Source organism: Bos javanicus, chromosome 9 (genome assembly GCF_032452875.1).
Source record: "Bos javanicus breed banteng chromosome 9, ARS-OSU_banteng_1.0, whole genome shotgun sequence".
NCBI classification, from domain to species: Eukaryota; Metazoa; Chordata; class Mammalia; order Artiodactyla; family Bovidae; genus Bos; species Bos javanicus.
Genome location: NC_083876.1, coordinates 87,533,654 through 87,557,208, shown reverse-complemented (window position 1 = coordinate 87,557,208; position 23,555 = coordinate 87,533,654). Strand labels below are relative to the sequence as shown.

The window sequence follows — 23,555 nt, the reverse complement described above, 5'->3', positions numbered from 1 at the left end:
TTTTTTTGTTATTTCTGTTTTGACAGAGAGCCATGCTCTCTCTCAAACACTGGGAGGGGACAACTTCCCTGGTACCTCCTGGCTAATCTACAGGCCCCTCTAAACACACCTGGAAATCAGACAGACACACACACACACACACATCTGAAGAAAGAAACAGGCAAAGCCCCAAGCACCTGGCTCAGAAGATTGAGGGAAGGATGAGAAAGACTCATCTTCTTCCTCCACCAAGGCAGAGTTCCCTCCTCCTTGGCTGAGGGGACCCAGCTCTGCAGAACGATGACCAGTTCCAGGAGAGAGAAAAGGCATCGTGCAGCCGTGCTGCACAGACAAGGCAGTGGCAGGAGCCTCAGCTTCACCTAAGGCCACAGGGATGGGAGGCCAGGCCTGAAGCTGCAGCCCCTCCTGCCTTTCCAGGTCCTGTGCTGCTGTTAGGGGTGGGTCCCCAGAAGTGGTACCGACCCGGGTTCTGGTGAGGTAGGCAACAGTGGGCCTCTGGGCTGGACACCTGGTATTTGTCAGGTGGGATAAAATTCAAGCTTTGTTCTCACTCCAAGGACAAAGTTAGTGGCAAAAGTCGAGCTCTGCTGAAGCAGAGATAAGGTGCCCACTCCTGAGGTTAAGGAAGACTTCCCTGTGTGCACATGTGCAGGAAGGCTTCTTGGAGGTCAAAAAGGGAGGCCCCCCATAATAAGTGTGAACATGTATGTATAGGCCTTTGTGATGGGATCCAACTTAGAAGAACATTGCACATGCTACAGTTCGCAAGGGGCTCATAGCATATTGTTAAAGTATGGCCCATTATGGTGCCCTGACAAACAAGGGATGAAGTCACAGTGGCCACATTGCCCTGGGAGCAGACTGTACCTTCCTTAAGGCCATATCTTGTTTTCCCTGCTGGTGCCAGTTTCTCAAGACTACGTGACCACCCGACTGTGAGACCCCTTCGACTAAGTGACCATAAGACCCCAGCTGCGGGCTAAAGATAAACTGAGGCCCCCTTCCTCCAGGGCACAATTTCCCATCGATAGGGTATAAGAAGGGTTGGCTATAAAAAGAGCACTGGTTTCTCTCTATAGCCATTCACTCTTTCTTTCTTTCTATAATAAATCTTTCTCTGTTTGAATGCCTGGCTCACTCTCTTTTTCATCGTGCTCGCCTTACATTTCTGGTGCTGAAACATGGGAGGGAAGACCCACTGCGGCCAGGTGGGCTCCTCTCCTGAGCCCACCTTTGGTGGTTCCCTCCCTTGGACCTTGCTAAGAAACTGAAGGGAGTCCCCAGGATGGGACTCTCCACTTGCCTTCCTGGATTGACATCCACACGCAGGCTCTAATTTCATCAGCTACAGGGGTGAGTGAATTCCTGCTCTCTGGGATCCTCTTTCTCTGGTCTGGTTTTTGATGCCCTAGAGCTAGGCAGAGGATCCCCTTGGTCCTTGGGCCCTGGTCTCACTTTGAAATAGGGGATGCCCATTTCAAAAAAATAAAATTCTGAGCACTGAAGAATTGGTACTTTTGAACTGTCGTGTGGTGTTGGAGAATACTCTTAAGAGTCCCTTGGACAGCAAGGAGATCTAACCAGTCCATCCTAAGGGAAATAAGTCCTGAATATTCATTGGAAGGACTGATGTTGAAGCTGAAACTCCAATCCTTTGGCCACCTGATGCGAAGAACTGACTCATTTGAAAATACCCTGATGCTGGGAAAGATTAAAGGCAGGAGGAGAAGGGGATGACAGAGGAGGAGGTGGTTGGATGGCATCACGGATTCGATGGACAGGGAAGCCTGGCGTGCTGCAGTCCATGGGGTCGCAAAGAGTTGGATACCACTGAGTGACTGAACTGAACTGATTTCCAGGTAGACCCTGCTGCTGTCTGGCTGTCTGAGAAGCCCATGTGCTGGGAGCTGGCATAGTGCATATTGAGTGCATATTGCATATTGAGTGCAGCACTTTCCACAGCATCATCTTTCAGGATCTGGAATAGCTCAACTAGAATTCTATCACTGCCGGGAGCCAGCGTGAGGCACTCCGCCCATGGCAAAGGTCACGAGGAAGGAGGCTCAGCATACACAAAGGCGGGATCCAGCCTCAGGAGTCCCCCTGGAAATTCTCGAGCATCTACCCCCAAAATCAGAGTCTGCCTACTTTCTGCTTTGTGCTTTCACCTATACCTCTGACTTTACAGGGGGCTGTCCCCCACTACCTCTCTCTGAAATAAAGAGTTAGCTTACAGCTCCAGTTAATAATTCCTGGGTGTGACAGTGTTTCAACCTACAAACTCCTTTGGAAATCCTCTAGCCTGCCTGAATAGGTTTTTCCGGCCACATGTGATTGTTCAGAGCCTCCCAAATGTGAGAGGCAGGAGATGTTCTAAACTGTCTAAACACAGATTCCTTTGAGTAGTTAAAAGATTGATCAGTAATTGTATTGGTGAAGGGTTTTTCACTTGTTGGGCCAATGTTTGCTGCTAAGTCTCCATATCCCTTACCTACTGTGTCCTTGGCAGTGTATTGATTCATATAATGGGTGTATAGAAATGTAAGTAGTAGCCTCAATGTTTGTAACCTTGGACCCTTGAGTTAATTCTTTTCTTGATTGAGCCCACCTCACCTTTGTCCTATAGGAATGCAGCTTTGTCCAGTGATTTTTTGGAGGCTGGTGCCTGACTTTAGAATAATCACCTTTAGAGAAAAATAAGTTTCTTAAAATGTTAACAGGCCTCCTGGCCAGAAGATGATGTAATTCACCTGAACTTTTGCATATGATAAGTTTGAAAGCCTGGCTTCAATTAGGACCAGGAACTGCTGTCCTTGCATAACTCCACCCCTTCCCTCATTATCCTCTACGCACAACTTAAGGTATAAAAACTACTTTGGAAAATAAAGTGTGGGCCTTGTTCACCGAAACTTGGTCTCCCCATGTCGCTCTCTCTCTCAAATTCTGGCTGAGTCTCCATCTGGAGCGCAGAACCCACCATGCTTACTAATTATGCCTGGGCCTCTAAGATCCGACCGGGGAGGCCTCAGTGTCTCCTCTCCTTCGGGAGAACGGAAGGACGCCTACGGCCCACGTAAGTGGTACAAACTTCTTGTCTTGAAGTTTTATTGGTCTCCTGCATAAACCAAGATACTCAGCCTCTTTTCTCCACTGAATTTTCCTACTGAGCTATCCTCATTCTATTACTCTTTGTATCTTTGATAAATATTTAAATAAATATGTCGCCTACGCCGTCTCTCCTTCGAATACCCTGGATCAGCCGGGGCTGGACCCCGGCACCCATGAGAGTGGGTGTGCCTTTTCTCTGAGACCTTTCTCCTCGTTTTTCTCTCGCCCTAGTTTGCCCTCCCTCCCTATTTGTCTATAATGGGAAATTCTCAGTCCCAACCTACAAAATCTATCCCTTTAGGCTGCCTTCTCCAAAACCTAAAAACCTTGGGTTTTCAAGAAGAGATAAGGCCAACGCGACTCACTTATCACTCCAACACTGTCTGGCCACAATCTCGACTGGACATTAGGTTCCAATGGCCAGAAAATGGAACTCTCCATTCCAGTACTTTATGGGACCTCTATAACTTCAGCCGCTGCAATGGCAAGTGGTCAGAGATCCCTTATGTTCAGGCTTTCTTCGCTTTCCACCCTTGGCCCTCTCTCTGTACTTCCTGTTCTACTTCTCAAATACTTTTAGCCCAACCTGGGCCACTTCTCCCCAGTGCTATATCTCCTGATCCCTGTTCGGATTTTTCCTCCTCTTCTTTTGACCCTTCTGACCACAGTGCACCTCCAATCGCCTCTAATCCCACCATAGCAGACCTGGTTCCCCAACCTCCACCTTAGGTTCCCCCTCTCCTCTTGCTCTCAGGTGCAGGCTGCCACCACTTCTCACCCTCCCTCCAGGCCTGTTTGGAAGGGGCTCTGGGGCTTTGATCCATCCCTGCTACCAGAGTCTCAAGTCCCATCCTGACCTCCCTAAATCCCCTCCTCACACCTGGCTGCAAAGGGCCTTAAAGAAACAGGACCCTGAATCCCTCCTGCTCCCCTCCTTCCCTTAGTAGAGGTGGCTGGTACAGAAGGCATTGTTCGGGTACACATCTCAGTCTCCCTCTCTGATTTATCTCAAATCAAGAAACGTCTTGGCTCTTTTTCCTCTGACCCTGACACTTGTTTCAGTTCAGTTTAGTTGCTCAGTCATGTCTGACTCTTTGAGACCCCATGGACTGCAGCACGCTGGGTTTCCCTCTTCATCACCAACTCCTGGAGCTTACTCAGATGCATGTCCATCGGGTCAGTGATGCTATCCAACCATCTCATCCTCTGGCATCCCCTTCTCCTCCTGCCTTCAATCTTTCCCAGCATCAGGGTCTTTTCCAATGAGTCAGTTCTTCTGTTTAGGTGGCCAAAGTATTGGAGTTTCAGCTTCAGCGTCAGTCCTTCCAATGAATGTTCAGGATTGATTTCCTTTAGGAGGGACCGGTTAGATCTCCTTGCTGTCCAAGGGACTCTCAAGGGACACTTTTATTTAAAATAATTTAAATACCTCATCCAGTCTTATGACTTGACCTGGCATGATATTTACACTAGACTGTCTTCTACCCTCCTCCTAGAAGAGGAAGAACAAGTCTGTCAAGCTTCTCAGGCTCATGCCCATGAAATACATCAAACTGATGGTACTAAACCTGTAGACCTAGCTGCCATTCCCAGAGACAACCCTAATTGGGCCTACCAGGCAGGGCATCTGGGGTAAACAGCCCATAATCACATGGTGACTTGCAAAAAGCAGGACATAAGGCTGTTAACTTTGATAAACTCAGAGAAATAACTCAAAGACCAGATGAAAATGCAGCACAAATTCTAGCTAGTTTAACAGAAGGCATTGTTCTGTTAACCTAGCTAGAATTCTGTCCCTACAAAAATAAACAAAATTAGATCCAACTTCAAAAGAAGGTACTATTGTCCTGAATACCCATTTTATTTCCCAATCGTCCCCAGACATTCAAAAAAAAGTTAAAAAAGGCAGAGAGGAAGGCTCTCAAACCTCTCAATGAGATCTTTTAAATTTGGCTTTAAAATTTTTCAATAAAGGGGAAGAACAGGCAAAACTAGTAAATGCTCAAAGAGATCAGGCTAAATATCATCTCTTAACCTCTGCTCTACACAGCTCCAAACCTTAATCCTCTGACAGAGAAAAGAAATCATCTAGGCCCTGTTACAAGTGCGGTAAAGAAAGGCACTCTCATGCCCAAAGCCCAGGCCCCCTCCGGGTCCATGTCCTAATTGTGGCATAAAGGGACATTGGAAGGTGGACTGCCCTAATCCCTCTCTAGGGATCCGGACATCTCCTCCCGGTCCCGAGCAGGAGTCCTCAGACCCAGCTCTGCCCAGGCTCCTTGGACTGGCCACTGAAGACTGAAGATGCCCAGAGGCCCAGGCCCCAACTCTCATCACCTTTATGGAGTCCAGGTATCTCACAGTGGCAAGGAAGCCCATCTCTTTTCTTATCAACACAGGGGCCACCTGTTCTGCCACGCCTGCTTATTCCAGAAAAACTAAAGTCTTTCAGATCTCTGTCATGGGGGTTCACGGTTTAGCGCCTACACCACAGATTACCAAGCCTCTGCCTTGCACACTTCAAAATACCCCTTTCTCTCATTCTTTCCTCGTACTCCCAAAATGCCCCACTCCAATCCTTGGAAGGGATCTACTCTCCAAATTCAAGGCTTTCCTCACTGTTCCAAATCTTTCTCCTGACCTGGCCTGGCTACTGCTTCTCGAACCCACTATTTCTTTACCTCCTCCATTACCCTCCTCGTCTGTAAACCCTATAGTCTGGGATACTGATAACCCTTCCATCGCCTCCCACCATACTCCCATTTATATTTGTCTAAAAGATCCAACAAAGTTTCCCAATCAACCTCAATATCCTATTTCCCAAATACATCAACAGGGATTAAAACCCAACATCTCTAAGCTACTGCATCAGGGTCTCTTGTGCCCTACTCACTCTCCTTATAAAACGCCTATCCTACTTGTTAAAAAGCCAAATGGCTCCTACTGTCAGGGTCAGGACCTGACCCAGGGATTAAACCCAGGTCTCCTGCATTGCAGGCAGGTTCAGAGCTACCATATGATATAGCAATCCCACTCCTAGGCATATATCCAGAGGTGATAGGTGATGGAGAGAGATAAACTGGGAGTTTAGGATTAATATATACACACTACTATACTTAAAATAGATCACCAACAAGGACTTACTGTGTGGCATAGGGAACTCTGCTCAATATTCTATAACACAAATGGGAAAAGAATTTGTAAAAAAATTGATACATGTATATGTTTAATTGAATCACTTTGCTATACACCTGAAACTAACACACATTTTTAATCAACTATATACTCCAATCAATAGAAAATAAAAATTTTAATTAATTAATTAAAAATAATAAATATTGATATTGAGCATCTTTTCACATGCCTATTGGCCATGTGAAATGCCAATAGGCCTTCTTTGCATGAAATGCCACATGCCTTCTTTGGAGAAATGTCTATTTAGATCTTCTGCCCATTCTTTGATTGGGTTCCCTGTTTTTATTACTGAGTTGTAACAGTTTTTCATATATTTTGGAAGTTAAGCCCTTGTCAGCTGCATCATTTGCAAATCTTTTCTCCCAGTCTGTAGTTAGCCTTTTTTATTTTATGGTTTCCTTTGCTGTGCAAAAGTATGTAAGTTTGATGAGGACCCATTTCTTTATTGCTTTTCCTCATCTTTTTGTTTTCTGTTTCTACCAGAGTAGAAGCCATCTTGAACCAGCCTTCTTTCAGGAACTTTAATTCCCCTTGGATGGTTGCTGGGAAGAAGAGAAAATTGGCTTTTTTTTTTTTTGAATGACAAATAATACTGGATCATTATAACTTCAGTAATTTCCAAAGTTGTACAATTATACAAAAAAAAAAAAAGGGGGGCAAACAACCTGTAGAATTACACAGAATCCTCTTCAAAATGCATTGGCACTGAAATTTTGAAGGAAAAAATAAACAAATGGGACCGAAGCAAACTTGCAGAGTGATGAACTGGCCTAATTTCAATACTGTTGTGTCTATGGGACTCAGGAAGCTGGAGGAGAGGGAGAGAGATAAGAGAAGGGCAGATCAGTGGAACGGTCAGGACACAGACGACGTTTATCAATTAAGTTTGCCACCTGAACTGGCACTGGAAACAGTAACTGGGTTGGCTGAAAAGTTTCTTTAAGTTTTTATAAGATGGTATGGAAAACCGTAAGGAAACTCAATACAGTGAAAAGGTCAGTGATCATCCAAGGCAAGCTCAAGATGGGGAAGTACGAAGCCCTGAGCTCTCCCCTCCATGACCTTCTTGCCAGAAATTCTTCCCTGACGACCTCTGATCAATTTCTACTAATTAGGGAGACCAAAATGACAAGATGACCTAACTAGGAATATGCTTGCTATCAGACCACGAAAGGCCTCCAACAAGTGGGAAGACAGGAAGTGGCAACACCCTGCTCCAGAGCTAGCAGTCTGGGAAAGCCTAAGGTTAATGACTTCACCGGCCTGGCCCTGGGGCGGGGCGTCCGGGCGGAGCAACGCTGGCAGCGCCCCAGAAAGGATCGGATCCTCTGACCCGCCATCCGCCACTCCTGCAAAATCGAGATCCAGGTGGCAAAGGGAGAGATGGGTGGCCCTGAGACCCGTCTTGGCTTCCTGGACTTGCTTCTCATTGTCTGGTTCAGCGGGACGCCCGGCGGTGAGTTCCGGGATGAACTTGCAGGGGCGGGGGTGTGGGGGGCGCGGCGCTGGGAAGTTGGGTGCGTGGGGCTTCGCGAAACTTCTTGGGGGGTGGCGCCACCGCCCTCTCCTCTTTTCCCTCCCCTGGGTCCTTTACACCTCGGTGGCTCCCCCGGGCTACTTGCGGGCTCTCCAGGCCAGAACAGGGGTGCCTTGGTGAAGCAGTAATGCGGGGACTTTGGGAGAAAACGGGGCCAGAATGTACAGGAAATGCTGTTGAGGCCCGTACAGGAAATGCTGTTGAGGCCCGCCAGGGCTCAGCCTGGCCCTGGGAAGTGGGAGTCCTGGAGCCCAGGGAAGGGACCCAGAGCCGCCCTGAAAACCACAAGCCCATGATCTGCCCTTCTGCGCCGTTGCAGCCTCTGCTCTGCTCTCCTGCGCCAGGCTCCAGCAATACTGAACCTTGAACTTCCAGATGTTCAAGCTGGTTTTAGAAAAGGCAGAGGAACCAGAGATCAAATTGCCAACATCCGCTGCATCATCCTAAAAGCAAGAGAGTTTCAGAAAAACATCTATTTCTGCTTTATTGACTATGCCAAAGCCTTTGACTGTGTGGATCACAATAAACTGTGGAAAATTCTGAAAGAGATGGAAATACCAGACCACCTGACCTGCCTCTTAAGAAACCTGTATGCAGGTCAGGAAGCAACAGTTAGAACTGGACATGGAACAACAGACTGGTTCCAAATAGGAAAAGGAGTCTGTCAAGGCTGTATATTGTCACCCTGCTTATTTAACTTCTATGCAGAGTACATCATGAGAAATACTGGGCTGGAAGAAGCACAAGCTGGAATCAAGATGGCCGGGAGAAATATCAATAACCTCAGATATGCAGATGACACCACCCTTATGGCAGACAGTGAAGAAGAACTAAAGAGCCTCTTGATGAAAGTGAAAGAGGAGAGTGAAAAAGTTGGCTTAAAGCTCAACATTCAGAAAATGAAGATCATGGCATTTGGTCCCATCACTTCATGGCAAATAGATGGGGAAACAGTGGGAACAGTGGCTGACTTTATTTTTGGGGGGCTACAAAATCACTGCAGATGGTGATTGCGGCTATGAAATTAAAAGACACTTACTCCTTGGAAGAAAAGTTATGACCAAATGAGACAACATATTAAAAAGCAGAGACATTACTTTGTCAACAAAGGTCCGTCTAGTCAAGGCTATGGTTTTTCCTATGGTCATGTATGGATGTGAGAGTTGGACTATAAAGAAAGCTGAGTGCCGAAGAATTGATGCTTTTGAACTGTGGTGTTGGAGAACACTCTTGAGAGTCCCTTGGACTGCAAGGAGATCCAACCAGTCCATCCTAAAGGAGATCAGCCCTGGGTGTTCATTGGAAAGACTGATGTTGAAGCTGAAACTCCAATATTTTGGCCACCTGATGTGAAGAGCTGAATCATTTGAGAAGACCCTGATGCGGAGAAAGATTGAGGGCAGGAGGAGAAGGGGACGACAGAGGATGAGATGGTTGGATGGCATTACCGACTCAATGGACAAGGGTTTGGGTGGACTCTGGGAGTTGGTGATGAACAGGGAGGCCTGGCATGCTGTGGTTCGTGGAGTCACAAAGAGTCGGACAGGACTGAGCAACTGAACTCAGTTCTTGATGATCTGTCCACAGAGCCCCTTCTGGTCCCTTCGTACTACTGATGAACTGAAGTAGGTCCCTCCCTACAGCTCTCGGCCCTTGAAGGACCAGCAGGTCCCTTCCCTACTGCTCTCTGGTCCCGTCTTACTACTGCTGAAGGGAAGTAGCCCCCTTACATACTGTTCTTGGCAAAAGAAGGAGTGGCAGGTCCTTCCTTATGACTCTTTGGTCCCTTCTTACTGGGGCTAAAGGGAAGTAGGTAATTTCCCTACTGTTCTCAGCCATGAAGGATCAGCAGGTCCCTTCTGAACTGCTCTCTAGTCCCTTCTTACTACTGCTGAAGGGAAGTAGGCCCCTTCCCTGCTGCTCTCGGCCCTTGAAGGACCAGCAGGTCCCTTCCTTATTGCTCTCTGGTCCCTTTTTACAGAAAGCATGGGGTGGAAAGCCATTTGATCAGTCTAAATTTAAATTCAGAAATCATCACATAGCTGAATTCTTGGGGCTGGGGTCGCTAAGAGTCAGACACGACTGAGTGACTTCACTTTCACTTTTCACTTTCATGCATTGGAGGAGGAAATGGCAACCCACTCCAGTGTTCTTGCCTAGAGAATCCCAGGGACGGCGGGGCCTGGTGGGCTGCGGTCTATGGGGTCGCACAGAGTCAGACACAACTGAAGTGACTTAGCAACAGCAGCAGCAGCAGCAGCAGCACACTAAATTTTCTGATAACTCTTTCCTCTATGAATTTTTAAAGAGTTAAAAAAAAATCCCCCATGATTTTTCTGGAACAATTTAGAAAAACATAAAAACCAGGGCATATTCTTAATAAATATTTAATGCATTTCCAAAGTGGATAAGAAATGGAAAGGAACATACTTGTTCGTCCCTTATTCTGTATGTTCAGCTAATCTCACTAGTGGAACCAGGCCTTCTCAGACTCAAAGTGCTGGAGAAAGTGGAAAGGTTTCTTGATACACAGAGTGGCCACCCCTGCAGAGTGGACTGCCAGGGAGATGGGACACCCAGGGAAAGAGGAACCGGAGAGGGGAGCAGGGCATCACCTTCCAGCATCTGCCTGCCTGTGTCCTTCCTACACAGTCACCATGATCTGATCCAGAGTTTTCCGTGTGAGGTTGGGCACCGTGGCGTCTTCACTGGGGTACCCCACAGGGAGCAGCATCAGGAGCTTTTCATTGGTGGGGCGGTTCAGAAGCACTCTCAGATGGGGGCCACAGTTGAGAGGCGTGGTGGTGACAGTCACCAGTCCAGCATTCTACAACAGGAGAGAAAAAGAAAATACACTTTAAAGTCAGCAGGCAAAACCCCAGCTCTGCTTGTAGCATGGGCACGTTCTAGTCCCTGTAACACTGTTTCTCCCATAGTTGGGCAGAAAAGAAGCTACCAACGTGGGCAATGATGTCTTGAATCTTTCCTACCCTCCTCGACCTCCCCAGACCCCATCTCTGAACCAAACAGTGTGAAGCTTCTCAGAGAAGAAAGTACCAGTCTTATTTTTCACTGGTGCTTAAAAAATGGGAATGGTTGTTTCATGGAAAGAAATTTGAAGTATTTAATCATACCAAGACAGCATATTATAAGTCAGCATACCTAGACAGCGTATTAAAAAGCAGAGGCATTACTTTGCCAACAAAGATCTGTCTAGTCAAAGCTCTGTTTTTTTCCAGTAGTCATATATGGATGTGAGAGTTGAAGTATAAAGAAAGCCGAGCACCGAAGAACTGATTTGAACTGTGGTGTTGGAGAAGACTCTTGAGAGTCCCTTGGACTGCAGGGAGATCCAATCAGTCCATCCTAAAGGAAATCAGTCCTAAATATTCAATGGAAGGACTGATGTTGAAGCTGAAATTTCAATACTTTGGCCACCTGATACGAAGAGCTGACTCATTTGAATAGACCCTAATGTTGGGAAAGATTAAAGGTGGGAGGAAAAGCGGACAACAAAGGATGAGATGATTGGATGGCATCACCGACGTGATGGACATGAGTTTGAGTAAGCTCTGGAAGTTGGTGATGGACAGGGAAGCCTGGCGTGCTGCAGTCCATGGGGTCGCAAAGAGTAGGACATGACTGAGCAGTGACTGAACTGACTCATACCAAAGAAATGGAATAACAGAAGGCACTTCCTGTGATTATACAACCAACCAGTGGAAGCAGAGCATCACCCCAGCTGAGAATACTTGACGTCCAGTGATGGAGGACCCAGTGGCCAAGAAGTACATTAAGGGGTCGAGGAAATATTCCACCAATCTCTGCCCAGTCCCCTTAAATAATAAACATTCAATAAAAATCATGTAGCTTCAAGACACTTTTCCAGTTGGCTCTCTCTATCCTCCCCCTGATTTTCCTGATAGACGGTCAACGGTAAGCCTGGGCCAGAAGGAAGTTCTGGAATTGTATTTGGGAATCAAGCATACCTACAGTCTCTGAGCAATCTGTCCAGACAGGGGCTCCTGGCAGATTCTTTCCTCTCGCACAAGTCTACAAATCACAAAACCCACACAAAACCTACACTCAATTACTCTTTAAAGAACGCTAAAGGAGAGCCCGGGTCTCCTGCATTGCAGGCAGACGCTGTACCACCTGAGCCACCAGGGAAGCCCTTTAAAGAACGCTAGAGGGCAGCAAACTCCACGGTAAAGTGGAGAAGTTTGCCTAGTCAAACGCGCAGACGCCGCGCTTGAAGCCAGCGCAAGGCGAAACCGCTTTAGCGGCGGTGCCCTGCGGTTTGACCTTCGTGGCCTTTGTACAGCACCTCCTTTACTTATCTGTTTCAGAATCAGAAAGGAGACCGGACGCCAGCTACTTTGTAACCATTTTTCAAGTCATCTAAAGTGTTTTTTATGGGTTTTTTTTTCAATGTTTTATTTTTTATGTTTTTTCCCTCTTTTATGCCACAGTGACTATTTTGCAGGTTTTCAGCAAGCACGTTTTCCTTTGAGATAATGAAGAAGAACATAGGTTTTTGCAATTGACTGTCCCTTGATCCCTTGAAGGTTGGCTCATTCGTTCTTCTAATACTGTTTGCTTTGTTTATTTCGCTTGTTGACCATCGCTGTCCACCCCTTCCCAGGACCACAGTCCCCACTAGAGTATACAGTTCACACAGGGATGCAACTGTTCCTGGTGCCTCCTGGAATCTGCCACATAAAAGGAGCTCAGAAAATATCTGGTATATGAATGACTTGAATCTTGTGAAATCCTGCTCTACTTCATGCTTTGTGTTACTGTAGCTACTGTATAGATGGATTTTTTTTTTAAGCACATGAACATATTTCTTTTTTTTTTTTTCGTCATGGACATGTTTCTAATGCAATATGCAAATAACTTCTCAGGGTAGGAGCTCTGTAATAGAGTCCCCCTTATGGCTTTTTAATCATCCCACTGGCTCAGACAACAGTGAACACAGCTGAGAAGCCAGGCCCTGCAACTTTCAGATTCCAAAGCTCCTCATGTGTGTTCACCATAACCCTTAAAGTTTCATGTCCTTACAGAAGAAGGCAAACACAATGACCATTTTGTTGACCCTTAACTGATATTATAAGTAAACTTCCAGGAAGGATTCCGGATTGTTTGAACCATCATCCTCACCAGCCCAGCTTTCCAGAGGTAGTTTATACATCAGAGTAACTTGCCTTAGGAATTCAACTTTAGATAAAACTCTACTAGTCCCTGAACTAGAAACTCAGCTGAAATTTGCAAATAAAACCGCAGTCGGCCCCATGGATCACGTCTCTCTCCTGGACAGAGAAGGAGGGCGGCAGACCTGTAGGGCAGCCAGGAGAATGCCACAAGAGATGGAGACGCTGATCTCATTGTAGTAGTGAATCTTTTTCTTGCCATTTGCAGAAAATCCGTGGACTTGCTTGAAAATGAGAATCAAAACAGGGGCAGTGTCCAAGTACTCTTTAATCCAATTGGTCCTAAAGGCGAGAAAAAGATATTTAGAAGAATATTTTCTCTTAATGGTTTTTTTTGTTCCCCTTTTACCACCTTACTGACATGAAAAATAAAAAACATTTACTCATCTTTTATGGTTAAATTGAAAAAGACCAGGATTATTCTTTTGTCATATTCATCATTTTCTAGCCAAAGTCAATAAACAGATATTCATAAAAATCATATGGCAAGACATGTGAAATGCTGAAAAGACACAAATATGGATCTTATAACCCAGAGGGTAATAAGTCACATTTAGCAAAATAAAAACTTGGTAAATTTTATGAAAGAAAAATAAGCCAAATGCCTTAGGAGCTCAAAAATGAAATGCTAATTTTAAATAAGAAAGTTGTCAGAATGTATGCAAAATTTCTCTTGAAGAGGGATGCTGAAGACCAAGTGGAGAAAGGGCACTGGGGAGGGCACCCTAGTGAAGAGATGAGCGAAGGGCAGAGTCAGATGGAAAATCCTTGGCCGGCCAGGTATTTCAGAAGTCTGATAGGCTGGGGGATGCTGTGCGTGGTGGAGCATGTGTTGGAGGGCTGGCAGTTTTCATACAGATTTTGCACAGGGCTTTGTTCAAAGGGGCATAAAAAGTTACCATGTTTCTGAGAAGAAGCAAAATGTGATCAGATCTGCTTCAGAAAGAGCCAGGTTGGTGAAGACCAGCTCTCCGGGGAGACCAGAGAGGAGATGATGGCCATGGCCCAGGAGAATCTGGGGAACTATGAAGGCTGGAGCTGACAGATATGATACAAGAGTGCAAAGGGAGAAGGAAAAGGTGACAGTGAGGTTGAAGCAAGTCTCCAGATGGTGATGCTCTTAGCCTAGTTATGGAGAAAAGGAAGGAAACCTTTGTGGGAGAGGGACATAACCCATGGGAGGTATAAATGCTGAGTTTCCATTTTTGTTTTCCAGCTAAGAGCATGTCTTTCATTATCCTGCCCATGCTACTGCTGCTGCTAAGTCGCTTCAGTCGTGTCCAACTCTGTGTCACCCCATAGATGGCAGCCCACCAGGCTCTGCCATCCCTGGGATTCTCCAGGCAAGAACGCTGGAGTGGGTTGCCATTTCCTTCTCCAATGCATGAAAGTGAAAAGTGAAAGTGAAGTCGCTCAGTCGTGTCCGACTTTTAGCCACCCCATGGACTGCAGCGCACCAGGCTCCTCCGTCTATGGGATTTTCCAGGCAAGAGTACTGGAGTGGGGTGCCATCGCCTTCTCTGTATCCTGCCCACACATTTTGACAAATGCTTCATTCTAGCACAGGTATTCAAAGGAAAGACCCCATACAATGCTATGTATTAGAATTTTCCCTTAGGGTATATAATGTCATCAATAAACAAGAGACAGTAATTGTTCATTTCATTTTTAACCTAGGAAGTACAATATTTCCTTGTTTAAAATACACTAAACTCACATGTATATTTTTCTATGGTTTCTTTTACCCTACTTACTTCTGTAGATTACTTGTTCAAAGCTACTTCACCATACCTCAGCCAGCTTACTCACATTTGACTAGGATCAGTTCTTTTCCTCTTCAGAAGGAGGGAGAATGTTAATAGTTTACCAGAACACTCTGGAGTCAACTAGCTTTGCCATGTTAGGTAAGCCTCTCTCTTTCTCACAGCTCATCTTCCTCATGTGTAAAATGTATTCACCTCAAAAGGTTTTGTGATGGTAAAATCAGTCCAAATAGATCAGGTGCTTAGAATAGTACCCAGGGCATGGTGCCATGCATGTGCTAGCTAGTGTTATTATCACAACTATATTTTATTTTACAGTGAATAATTCAAAACAATTTTAAAATATAAGGTGAAGAATAAGTAACTTACTAGTTTCGGAGGCAGGGTAGTAATTTTTTACAATTTTTGTACTTATTTGTCAGGGCATACATTGTTGGCTAGTATTTTGATTTATTCAATTTTACAGGAATGTATTATGACATTGTATTAGAACTAATACAGATTGAGACATGCTGAGGGCTGTTAAGAAAGGACAAGTAACACCTTCTGCCTGGGGTGGAGGGCCTCATGCCACCAGAGGAGAACAAAGCTTAACAGATAAGTTGGACCAGATTGTATATTAGAGGCTTTAATGACAGCTCTGAGTTTCAGAGCTGACCTAAATTGGATATCAGGAGGTGAGTGAGGTGAGTGTTCATTTGCAATGCAATTTAGCAAATATTTATTCAGTTACCTACTATGCATTAGCACTGTGCTAAGTGATACAAGGCTGGGCCCTGGAGTTTTTCTAAACATATCTGTGTGTACATATTGTCTGCAGAGAAAGTCTCTAATGCTCATTGGATTATCATGAGTATCTTGGTGTACAACAGAGGTTTCTAAAATATGGACTAGAAAATGAGAAGAAAAGTAAGCCAGCAATTAAAGTACTGTGTGCTGTGCTTAGACACTCAGTCACGTCCAACTCTGTGACCCCATGAACTGTAGTCCACCAGGTTCCTCTGCCCATGAGGATTCTCCAGGCAAAAATGCTGAAGTGGGTTACCATGCCCTCCTCCAGGGAATCTTCTCAATCCAGGGATCAAGCCCAGGTCTCCCTGCATTGCAGGTGGATTCTTTACCAGCTGAGCCACCAAGGAAGCCTAAGAATACTGGAATGGGTAGCCTATCCCTTCTCCAGGGGATCTTCCCAACCCAAGAATCGAACCAGGGTTTCCTGCATTGCAGGCGGATTCTTTACCAGCTGAGCTACTAGGGAAGCCCAAAATCCTGTGTGGTAATGGCTATTTCAGATGCATGGAAGGTGTGTATTAAGTCCTTTGCGCATAGAGTCAAGAGAGCAGCCGATTCTGCCTTCACTGGGGAGAGATGGGGCTGGCAGTGTGTTGTAGGTACTACACACACAGAGCAAAATGTCTCTCTACGAGGGACGGGCTCAACTGGACTTTCCCTGTCTATGTTTTCTCATGAATGTGCCATAAGATTTATGTATTTATTATTAATACCCTGCACTTATTCCAGAACACAACCGTAAGTTACAATGCCAATAGACATCCATTTTGATAGGGTTTAAATAATATCTCAGGGGAAAAAAAAGTGTCCTCTGAGGCCAAAGAAATGAAAAGAGCAGGACTGAGAGGCCCGCCTTCTCATCACCCAGCCTTGTCTACCAGAGGAGAAACCTGCTTTGCCCCGCAAGATGGCCAGCCCAGTGCCTTTCCCCAGGCTTCTGTCACACTGGGTGTTGGATGGCTGGTGCCGGAAGTGGCCACAAAAGGCCCACAGATGACGGCCTGGGGCATAAGAACCTCTACCTTCTACATGCCAAGGACTAGAGTTGGCACCCCACCCCTCCTCATGCTCAACCTGAGAAGAGTTCAGAGGGGAAACGAACTGCCTGTGAGGAGTGCAGTGTTTGTAAAGGGGACCCTGCGACCGGTGTTCTAAATGACAAGGCTGAGAGGGGCTTCCTCTGTGGCTCAGCTGGTAAAGTACATGTCTGCAATGTGGGAGACCTGGGTTCAATCCCTGGGTTGGGAAGATCCCCTGGAGAAGGGAAAGGCTACCCACTCCAGTATTCTGGTCTGGAGAATTCCATGGATTGTATAGTCCATGGGATCACAAAGAGTCGGACACAACTGAGCGACTTTCACTTTCACTTTCTCTGCAACAAGCAAAGCCATGTGCCTCAACCAGAGAAAGCTCATGTGCTGCAACAAAGACCCAGTGCAGCTGGAAAGATAAAAAACAAACTAAAAATTTTTTTTCAATTAAAAAATAAAATAACAAGGCCTAGTCTGAAAAAAATGGAGTGTTTTTAACTATGAAAATGACTGAGAAATTACTGAATTCATCCTAGATATAATGTAGGGTGACTGGTCCTCAACAGGGAAAATGGGCTCAACAAGGCATAGTTAGTTGCAGGTTTTAGAAAAAAATGAAACTTCACATGTGTCTACTCTAGTACATTGAAGCCTCATGGTAAAGCCAGTTACACTGAATTCCAATCCACCCTGGAGTTAAGAAAGCCCGCAGTTACTAATGCCTAATGGATATTAAACCTGCACTAAATTTGTACTTTTATTGAGCATGTATTAAAACTAAAGTCTGCTCAGATGTGATCATTATAGCAAGATGTCATTTACTTCATTCAAGATCCTGAGGATTTCACAGTCTTATGTTCCAGATAGTAGAAAAGTACATCCTCAAAGTTTTGTTTGCCAATAATTATTTGGGTCAGAGCCTGTTTGTTTACCAGACTTACTATGTGTCATCGCCGTTCTGCATGCTTACAAACACATCCAAATTTCATAATGAAATAGATACTAGACTTATTCCCATTTTGCAGATGAGGAAACTGAGGCACTGAGAAGTTAATAAATAGTAGATCTCATATTTGAACTCAAGCACTCTGGCTTCTAAGGCCCTACTCTTAGCCTCTATCTTATTTAATCCTGATACCAAGTTTTTAAACATTATTTGGGGTGAAAAAAATAGAAGCTTAATGTGATGGTTAAGTTAAGGTGCCAACTTGACTGGGACACAAGGAACCCAGATAGTTGGTTAAGCATTATTCTGGGTGTGTCAAAAGGATGTTTCTGGATAAGGTTAACATGTGAATTGGCAGACTGAGTAAAGCCAATTAACCTTCCCAATGTGGGTGGCCTGGTCTAATCTGTTGAAGCCCTGAGTAGAAAAAACACAGATGGAGTAAGGGATAATTTTCTCCTTCTGCCTGTCTTTGAGGACATCAGTCTTCTCCTGTCCTTGGCCTCGGACTGGAACATACATCACCAGTTCCCCTGATTCCCAGGCCTTTGGACTCAAACTAGAACAGCAGCATCAGCTCTGCTGGGCCTCCCGCTTGCTGAGTGCAGGTCTTGGTATTTCTCAGCCTTCATAATCACTTAAGCCAGTTAGAGTAAGTTGGCTCAAGTAATTATGAGCCAATTATAAATAATAAATAAATTGTCTATTATAATAAACAATGTGCTAAAATGTGCTTAGTCTCTCAGTCGTGTCCAACTCTTTGTAACCTCATGGACTGTAGTCTGCCAGGCTCCTCTGTCCATGGGGATTCTCTAGGCAAGAATACTGGAGTAGGTTCCCATGCCCTCCTCCAGGGGATCTTCCCAACCCAGGGATCAAACCTAGGTTTCCTGCATTGGAGATGGATTCTTTACCAGCTGAGCCACCAGGGAAACCCAAGAACACTGGAGTGGGTAGCCCATCCTTTCTCCAAGGGAACTTCCTGACCCAGGAATGGAACCAGGGTCTCCTGCATTGCAGATGGATTCTTTACCAGCTGAGCTACCAGGGAAGCTCTATAATAGTAATATTATCTATTATATATATTAATATAATAAATTTCTTTCTCTCTGTGTTTCTATTTCTCTCTGTCTTTGTTTCTCTCTCTCCATTGATTCTGTTTCTCTGGAGAACCCAGACTCATGCATTTAGAGACTGAAAGCAAATGCCCAAGGTCTTGCACTTGGAAAAACCAGAGCTGAGACATGAACTGGGATGCGATCCCAGCTGGCATCTCTAACACCTAGCCAATATGTGTGCTCAAAGCAACACAGACGTGAGGCCTGACTGCACTTCCATTATTTCTCCCACAGTTAAAATGAAACTTTTTAACACCTAAAACAAACCAGGAAATTGAATCTTAGTTATCTCATTTTAAGAAGCCAAACCAAACATGCCTGATGCTCCCCACTTTTGTACCTGAATTTCTTCAAGTCTGTGACCCATCGAGGTCCCATCCTCTTCAGGTAGTTTATTTCCTCTTCCTCCTCAATGATCTCCCGAATCTTATGCTTCACGTCTGGGTCCTTCACAACCACAAATGTCCAGGGCTCTGTGTGGGCCCCACTTGGGGCTGTTCCTGTCGCACATTCAATTAACATCAGAAATTAAAACTGCAGGGAAATGTGAGACTGTCAGCTAAGAATTCCTATAACTCATATTTGCTCAAGATAATGTTAGATCACCTAGTACACAAAGTCCCCAGAGGTAGCCTCTGGGGTTTTGCTGACATCCTGTTTTGTTCCACCTCACTGTCAGGGTCTTTGAACCAATTGAGATCAAGGCCAGTAGTTCCTGGGCCATGAGAGTTTATCACTGCTTCTCTAATTATGTGGGAGAAGACATCCCTTGAAAACTGCACCGTGACCAGTAAGGAAACTCAGAGGGAAAGCTCTGTCAGTCAAAATCCCCCAAAATCCATTATTTGTTTTGGTAAATATTTGTTTTGGTATTCTTGAAAAAGTGTCAAGTCATGAAGGTTATTGGAACTCGAAAAATGTAAATGGTAAAAAGCATTTAAAATTTTTAAATGGTAAAAAGCACTCTCCAGGGCTTCCCTGGTGGCTCAGTGGATAAGAATCCTCCTGGCATTGCAGAGGACATGGGTTTGATCCCTGATCCGGGAAGATCCCACATATGAAGAAGCGACTAAACCCATGTGCCACAACTATTGAGCCCGTGCTCGAGAGCCCAGGAACCGCAACAACTGAGCACATGTGCCACAAGTACCGAAGCCCCTGTGCCTGGAGCCTGTGCACCACAAGAGAAGCCACCTCAACAAGAACGCTGGGCATCGCAACTAGAGAAAAGCACACACAGCAACGAAGACCCAGCACAGACACTAAATCAATTAACAGATTTTTAAAAGAGCACTCTCCGAAAGGCAACTGAACTATAAATCGTTTAGTGCCTATATCACAGTTCTGAGGATGGCAGTGTGGGGTTGTGGTCCTGTGTGGATACATGAGAACTTCTTGGCCCAGGGCGCTCAGACACACAACAGTGTGTCTTTCAGCTCTCACAGGCTTTGGGAAACCTCAGACCACACTTGGATCAGTCCCGCTATCCCTGACAAAGCTTCACAGTGCATCGTGGACTCAAGGAGCTTCAGTTCTCCTTAAGATTTCAGCTAAGGAGCGAGCCAGGTTCTGGTCTGGATGTCACCACTCTCTCCTAGAAATCACTCACTGTTTCTAGAAGCAGACCACAGTGTGGGATATTTCAGAAGTATTTTTTTTTTCTTCCTAGTAAGTAATTCAATGGCATAAACTCTATAGAAGGGGTCTCAAGCTTGCCAGCCTTCATGAGTTCACCATCCACCAGTCCCTGTGGTAGAGAGGGCATACTGAATTGTAAAATGCAAGTCAAATCAAACATAAAGCCCAAATTTCTGAACAGAGAGATTCCAGTTCACTTTGTACATGTTGTCTGTTCACTAAATATTGGTGCCATTGAACACAAGAAATAAATTGCCCCCTAATGTTTTCAGCTATGCCAAACGTCTCTGAATGTCATGTGTACACATATTTAAATACAGATTACACACAGAAGATATTTAGTAACCTCTATTAGTTAGATGAAGGACTCAACAATTTAGTTCATTTGTGTTAACTGAAATAAAATGTTTTATTCTTTCTTCCTTTAAATTCGGGCAATGGATTTATAATAGTCATGCAATAATTTCTGAAAAGTAACTTAAATGTGATTTTGTATAGGAATAAGAACCCAATCAGAGGAGGCTCTCAAATAGGGGCCTTTCTATCTCCTTCCCCTTGTCTGTAATTCTCTTCTCTTCTTCTAAGGAGATTTACATTAAAAATGGGTTTACCTTGCCTCGATTTACTTTGCGAATTCACATGAAGTTTGTTAGTTCATTGGAACAGAGCATCATGGTGTGTAATACAAGAAATTTAGTCCCCAAAAGAGAAATATATAAATGTGAGTGTGTGTCTGTATGAGTGTGTGTCTGTATGAGTGTGTGTCTGTGTGAGTGTGTGTCTGTGTGAGTGTGTGTCTGTGTGAGTGTGTGTCTGTGTGAGTGTGTGTCTGTGTGAGTGTGTGTCTGTGTGAGTGTGTGTCTGTGTGAGTGTGTGTCTGTGTGTGTGCGCACTCATGCACGTATGCATGTGTTTTAAGGGGAGGGGAAAGTAAGAGGATGTTTTTTCTCTTCCAAGGTGTAATACTATATTCAGAAATTTTCATTTTTCATAAAAGTTTATAATGTTGAATAATTGTAGACGTTTTGAACTGTTGTCACATCTGCTCCCAAGAAGTCTGTAATAGTTAAAAGTTTGTAGAAAATGGAAGTCGTTATGTCCCCAGCAGTCAGTCAACATCTGGGTAAGACTGTGACCGAGAAGGACCCTAGGATGGGCTTTTCCCATATCCTCTGCTTTAGCTCCTCTTGAAGTACCTGGATAACAGTATCTGATGCACATTTCCAGAGTTGTTTTTTTTCCCCCGACATCACTTAATTTTTTTAAGTTTATTTTTTAATTGAAGGATAATTGCTTTACAGACTTTTGTTGTTTTCTGTCAAAACATCAGCGTGAATCCGCCATAGATATACATATGTCCCCTCCCTCCTGAACCTCCCTCCATCTCCCTCCCCATCGCACCCCTCTAGGTTGAAACAGAGCCCCCGTTTGGGTTCCCTGAGGCATAGAGCAAATTCCCGTTGGCTATGTATTTTACATATGGTAATGTAAGTTTCCATGTTACTCTCTGATGTGAAACCCCCCACCAAATGGAAGATGTTAACCATTTGACCCCATGAGCTCATAGCCCCAGGCTTCCTGGAGCCTAATGTCTGATGAAGTTAACTCCTATGACACCACCCTGTGACCTCACCATCAGCCAGTCAGAGACTTGTACCTGAGCGGATCACACACCCTGCGACTGCTCTCCCTCACCTGCTGTTTAAAAATGCTTTGAACTCAGGGGGCTTTTAGGGAATGAACCACCCCTCTCCTTGCAAAGCTCTTCAATAAACCCTTCTGTGCTCCAAACTCCTACATGTTGGTGTGTTTGGCCTCACTGTGCATTGGGCATAGCAACTTGCACTAACAAGACTTGGCAGGTAAACCTATCACTCCAGGCTTTATCTGCTGTGTTTGAACTTCAACATTGCTCTCCTACTGTCACTTGCCGTGGGCATTCCCAAAGACCCACTGCGCATATACAGACCTGCTGCTTTGATGACGTTGTCAATGACCTCCATTGGGACTTGCTCGTTACTTATGAATCTAACAGACCGTCTCTTATTGAGAAGTTCATAAAACTCCTGGGATCTCTTAACCATTTCCTTCTCTGGGTAGCGACTGTGGGAGAATGGGATGTGTTCCACCTCTTCCTCTGACTCTTGCCATTCATCAGCCTCTGCAAATAGGAACAAGACAGCAAATTAAATGATCTCTTGGTTTTGAAAGGGAATGCCCCCTCCCCGGCCCCATAAGCCTCATTAGCATAAGAATTCTTTTGCATTGACTATTTTTAGGAAACAGCAGACACAGGAGAAACTCTGAAAACCAGAGTAGAAGTCACCCTTTGGTAAGCGGATGTTTACATTTATAAAGGAATTCTCCATTTGGAAGTATCTTCCTCTCTGCACCAGGAAGAGAGGGATGATTCTAAATCACAATAAACTCTTGTCAATAGAGAAGGTGTGGCTGTAAATCTCTGTAACAACTTTACCCTTGTTTACTCTGCTTTTTCTGATAACCTCCCATAACTGACTCTGCTGAGCCCCCAACACCTTTCTTTTGTCTTTATCTGGAAATGATATTTAAGGTGGTGGCTGGGGCCATTTCCCTGGCAGCTCAGCTGGTAAAGAATCTGCCTGCAATGTAGGAGACCTGTGTTTGATTACTGGCTCGGGAAGATTACCTGGAGAAGGGAAGGGCAAGACTCTTCAGTATTCTTGCCTGGAGAATTCCACAGACAGAGGAGCCTGGCAGGCTACAGTCCATGGGGTCACAAAGAGTTGGACATGACTGAGCGACTTTCACTGTCTTTCTAGAGCCATTTCAAGGGGGTTACTCAGTCTTCCTGGGTCTCTCCCATGTACACAAGAAATATACATATTGTTAAATTTCTGTTTGTTTTTCTCTTGTTAACCTGTATATATTACGAAGAAGAGATGTCTCAGCCAAAAACCTAGAAGAATAGAGGGAAAATTCTTTTTCCTTCTTTAGAGTCACAAGGTGACCACTAGAGAAAGGGAAATCAAGTTCTCAAAAATATCTAAAGGATATGAGCTCAAAAACATCATAAAAAAATGAAAAGGGTCTGAGAATTCTGATCTGATCTTGACTGTCCTTCAAACCCCAGACTGGTTACAAATCAAGGAAAAGAAAATTTTTGCTTCCCCAAAGATGAGAAATATAAATTCCTGTTAACAGTGAACTAGCTTATTGAAGCTATCTCCCACCA

General features: G+C 44.8%; 1 protein-coding gene across 2 annotated transcripts in view; it reads right to left on the bottom strand.

Moving 5' to 3' along the window:
• IYD (iodotyrosine deiodinase) overlaps positions 1-23,555 on the bottom strand; it is a 61,411-nt gene that overhangs the window by 21,345 nt on the left and 16,511 nt on the right. Inside the window, exons 2-5 of one of the 2 annotated variants that reach the window (XM_061428302.1) lie at positions 22,311-22,502; positions 19,044-19,203; positions 13,179-13,335; positions 10,212-10,667 (exon numbers count right to left, since the gene is read on the bottom strand). In XM_061428302.1, coding sequence (XP_061284286.1) covers positions 10,485-10,667; positions 13,179-13,335; positions 19,044-19,203; positions 22,311-22,502 — 692 coding nt within the window. In that variant the 3' untranslated portion in view covers positions 10,212-10,484. Of the gene's footprint in view, positions 1-10,211; positions 10,668-13,178; positions 13,336-19,043; positions 19,204-22,310; positions 22,503-23,555 lie in introns of those variants that run through there. The other variant, XM_061428301.1, reaches the window with a different exon arrangement.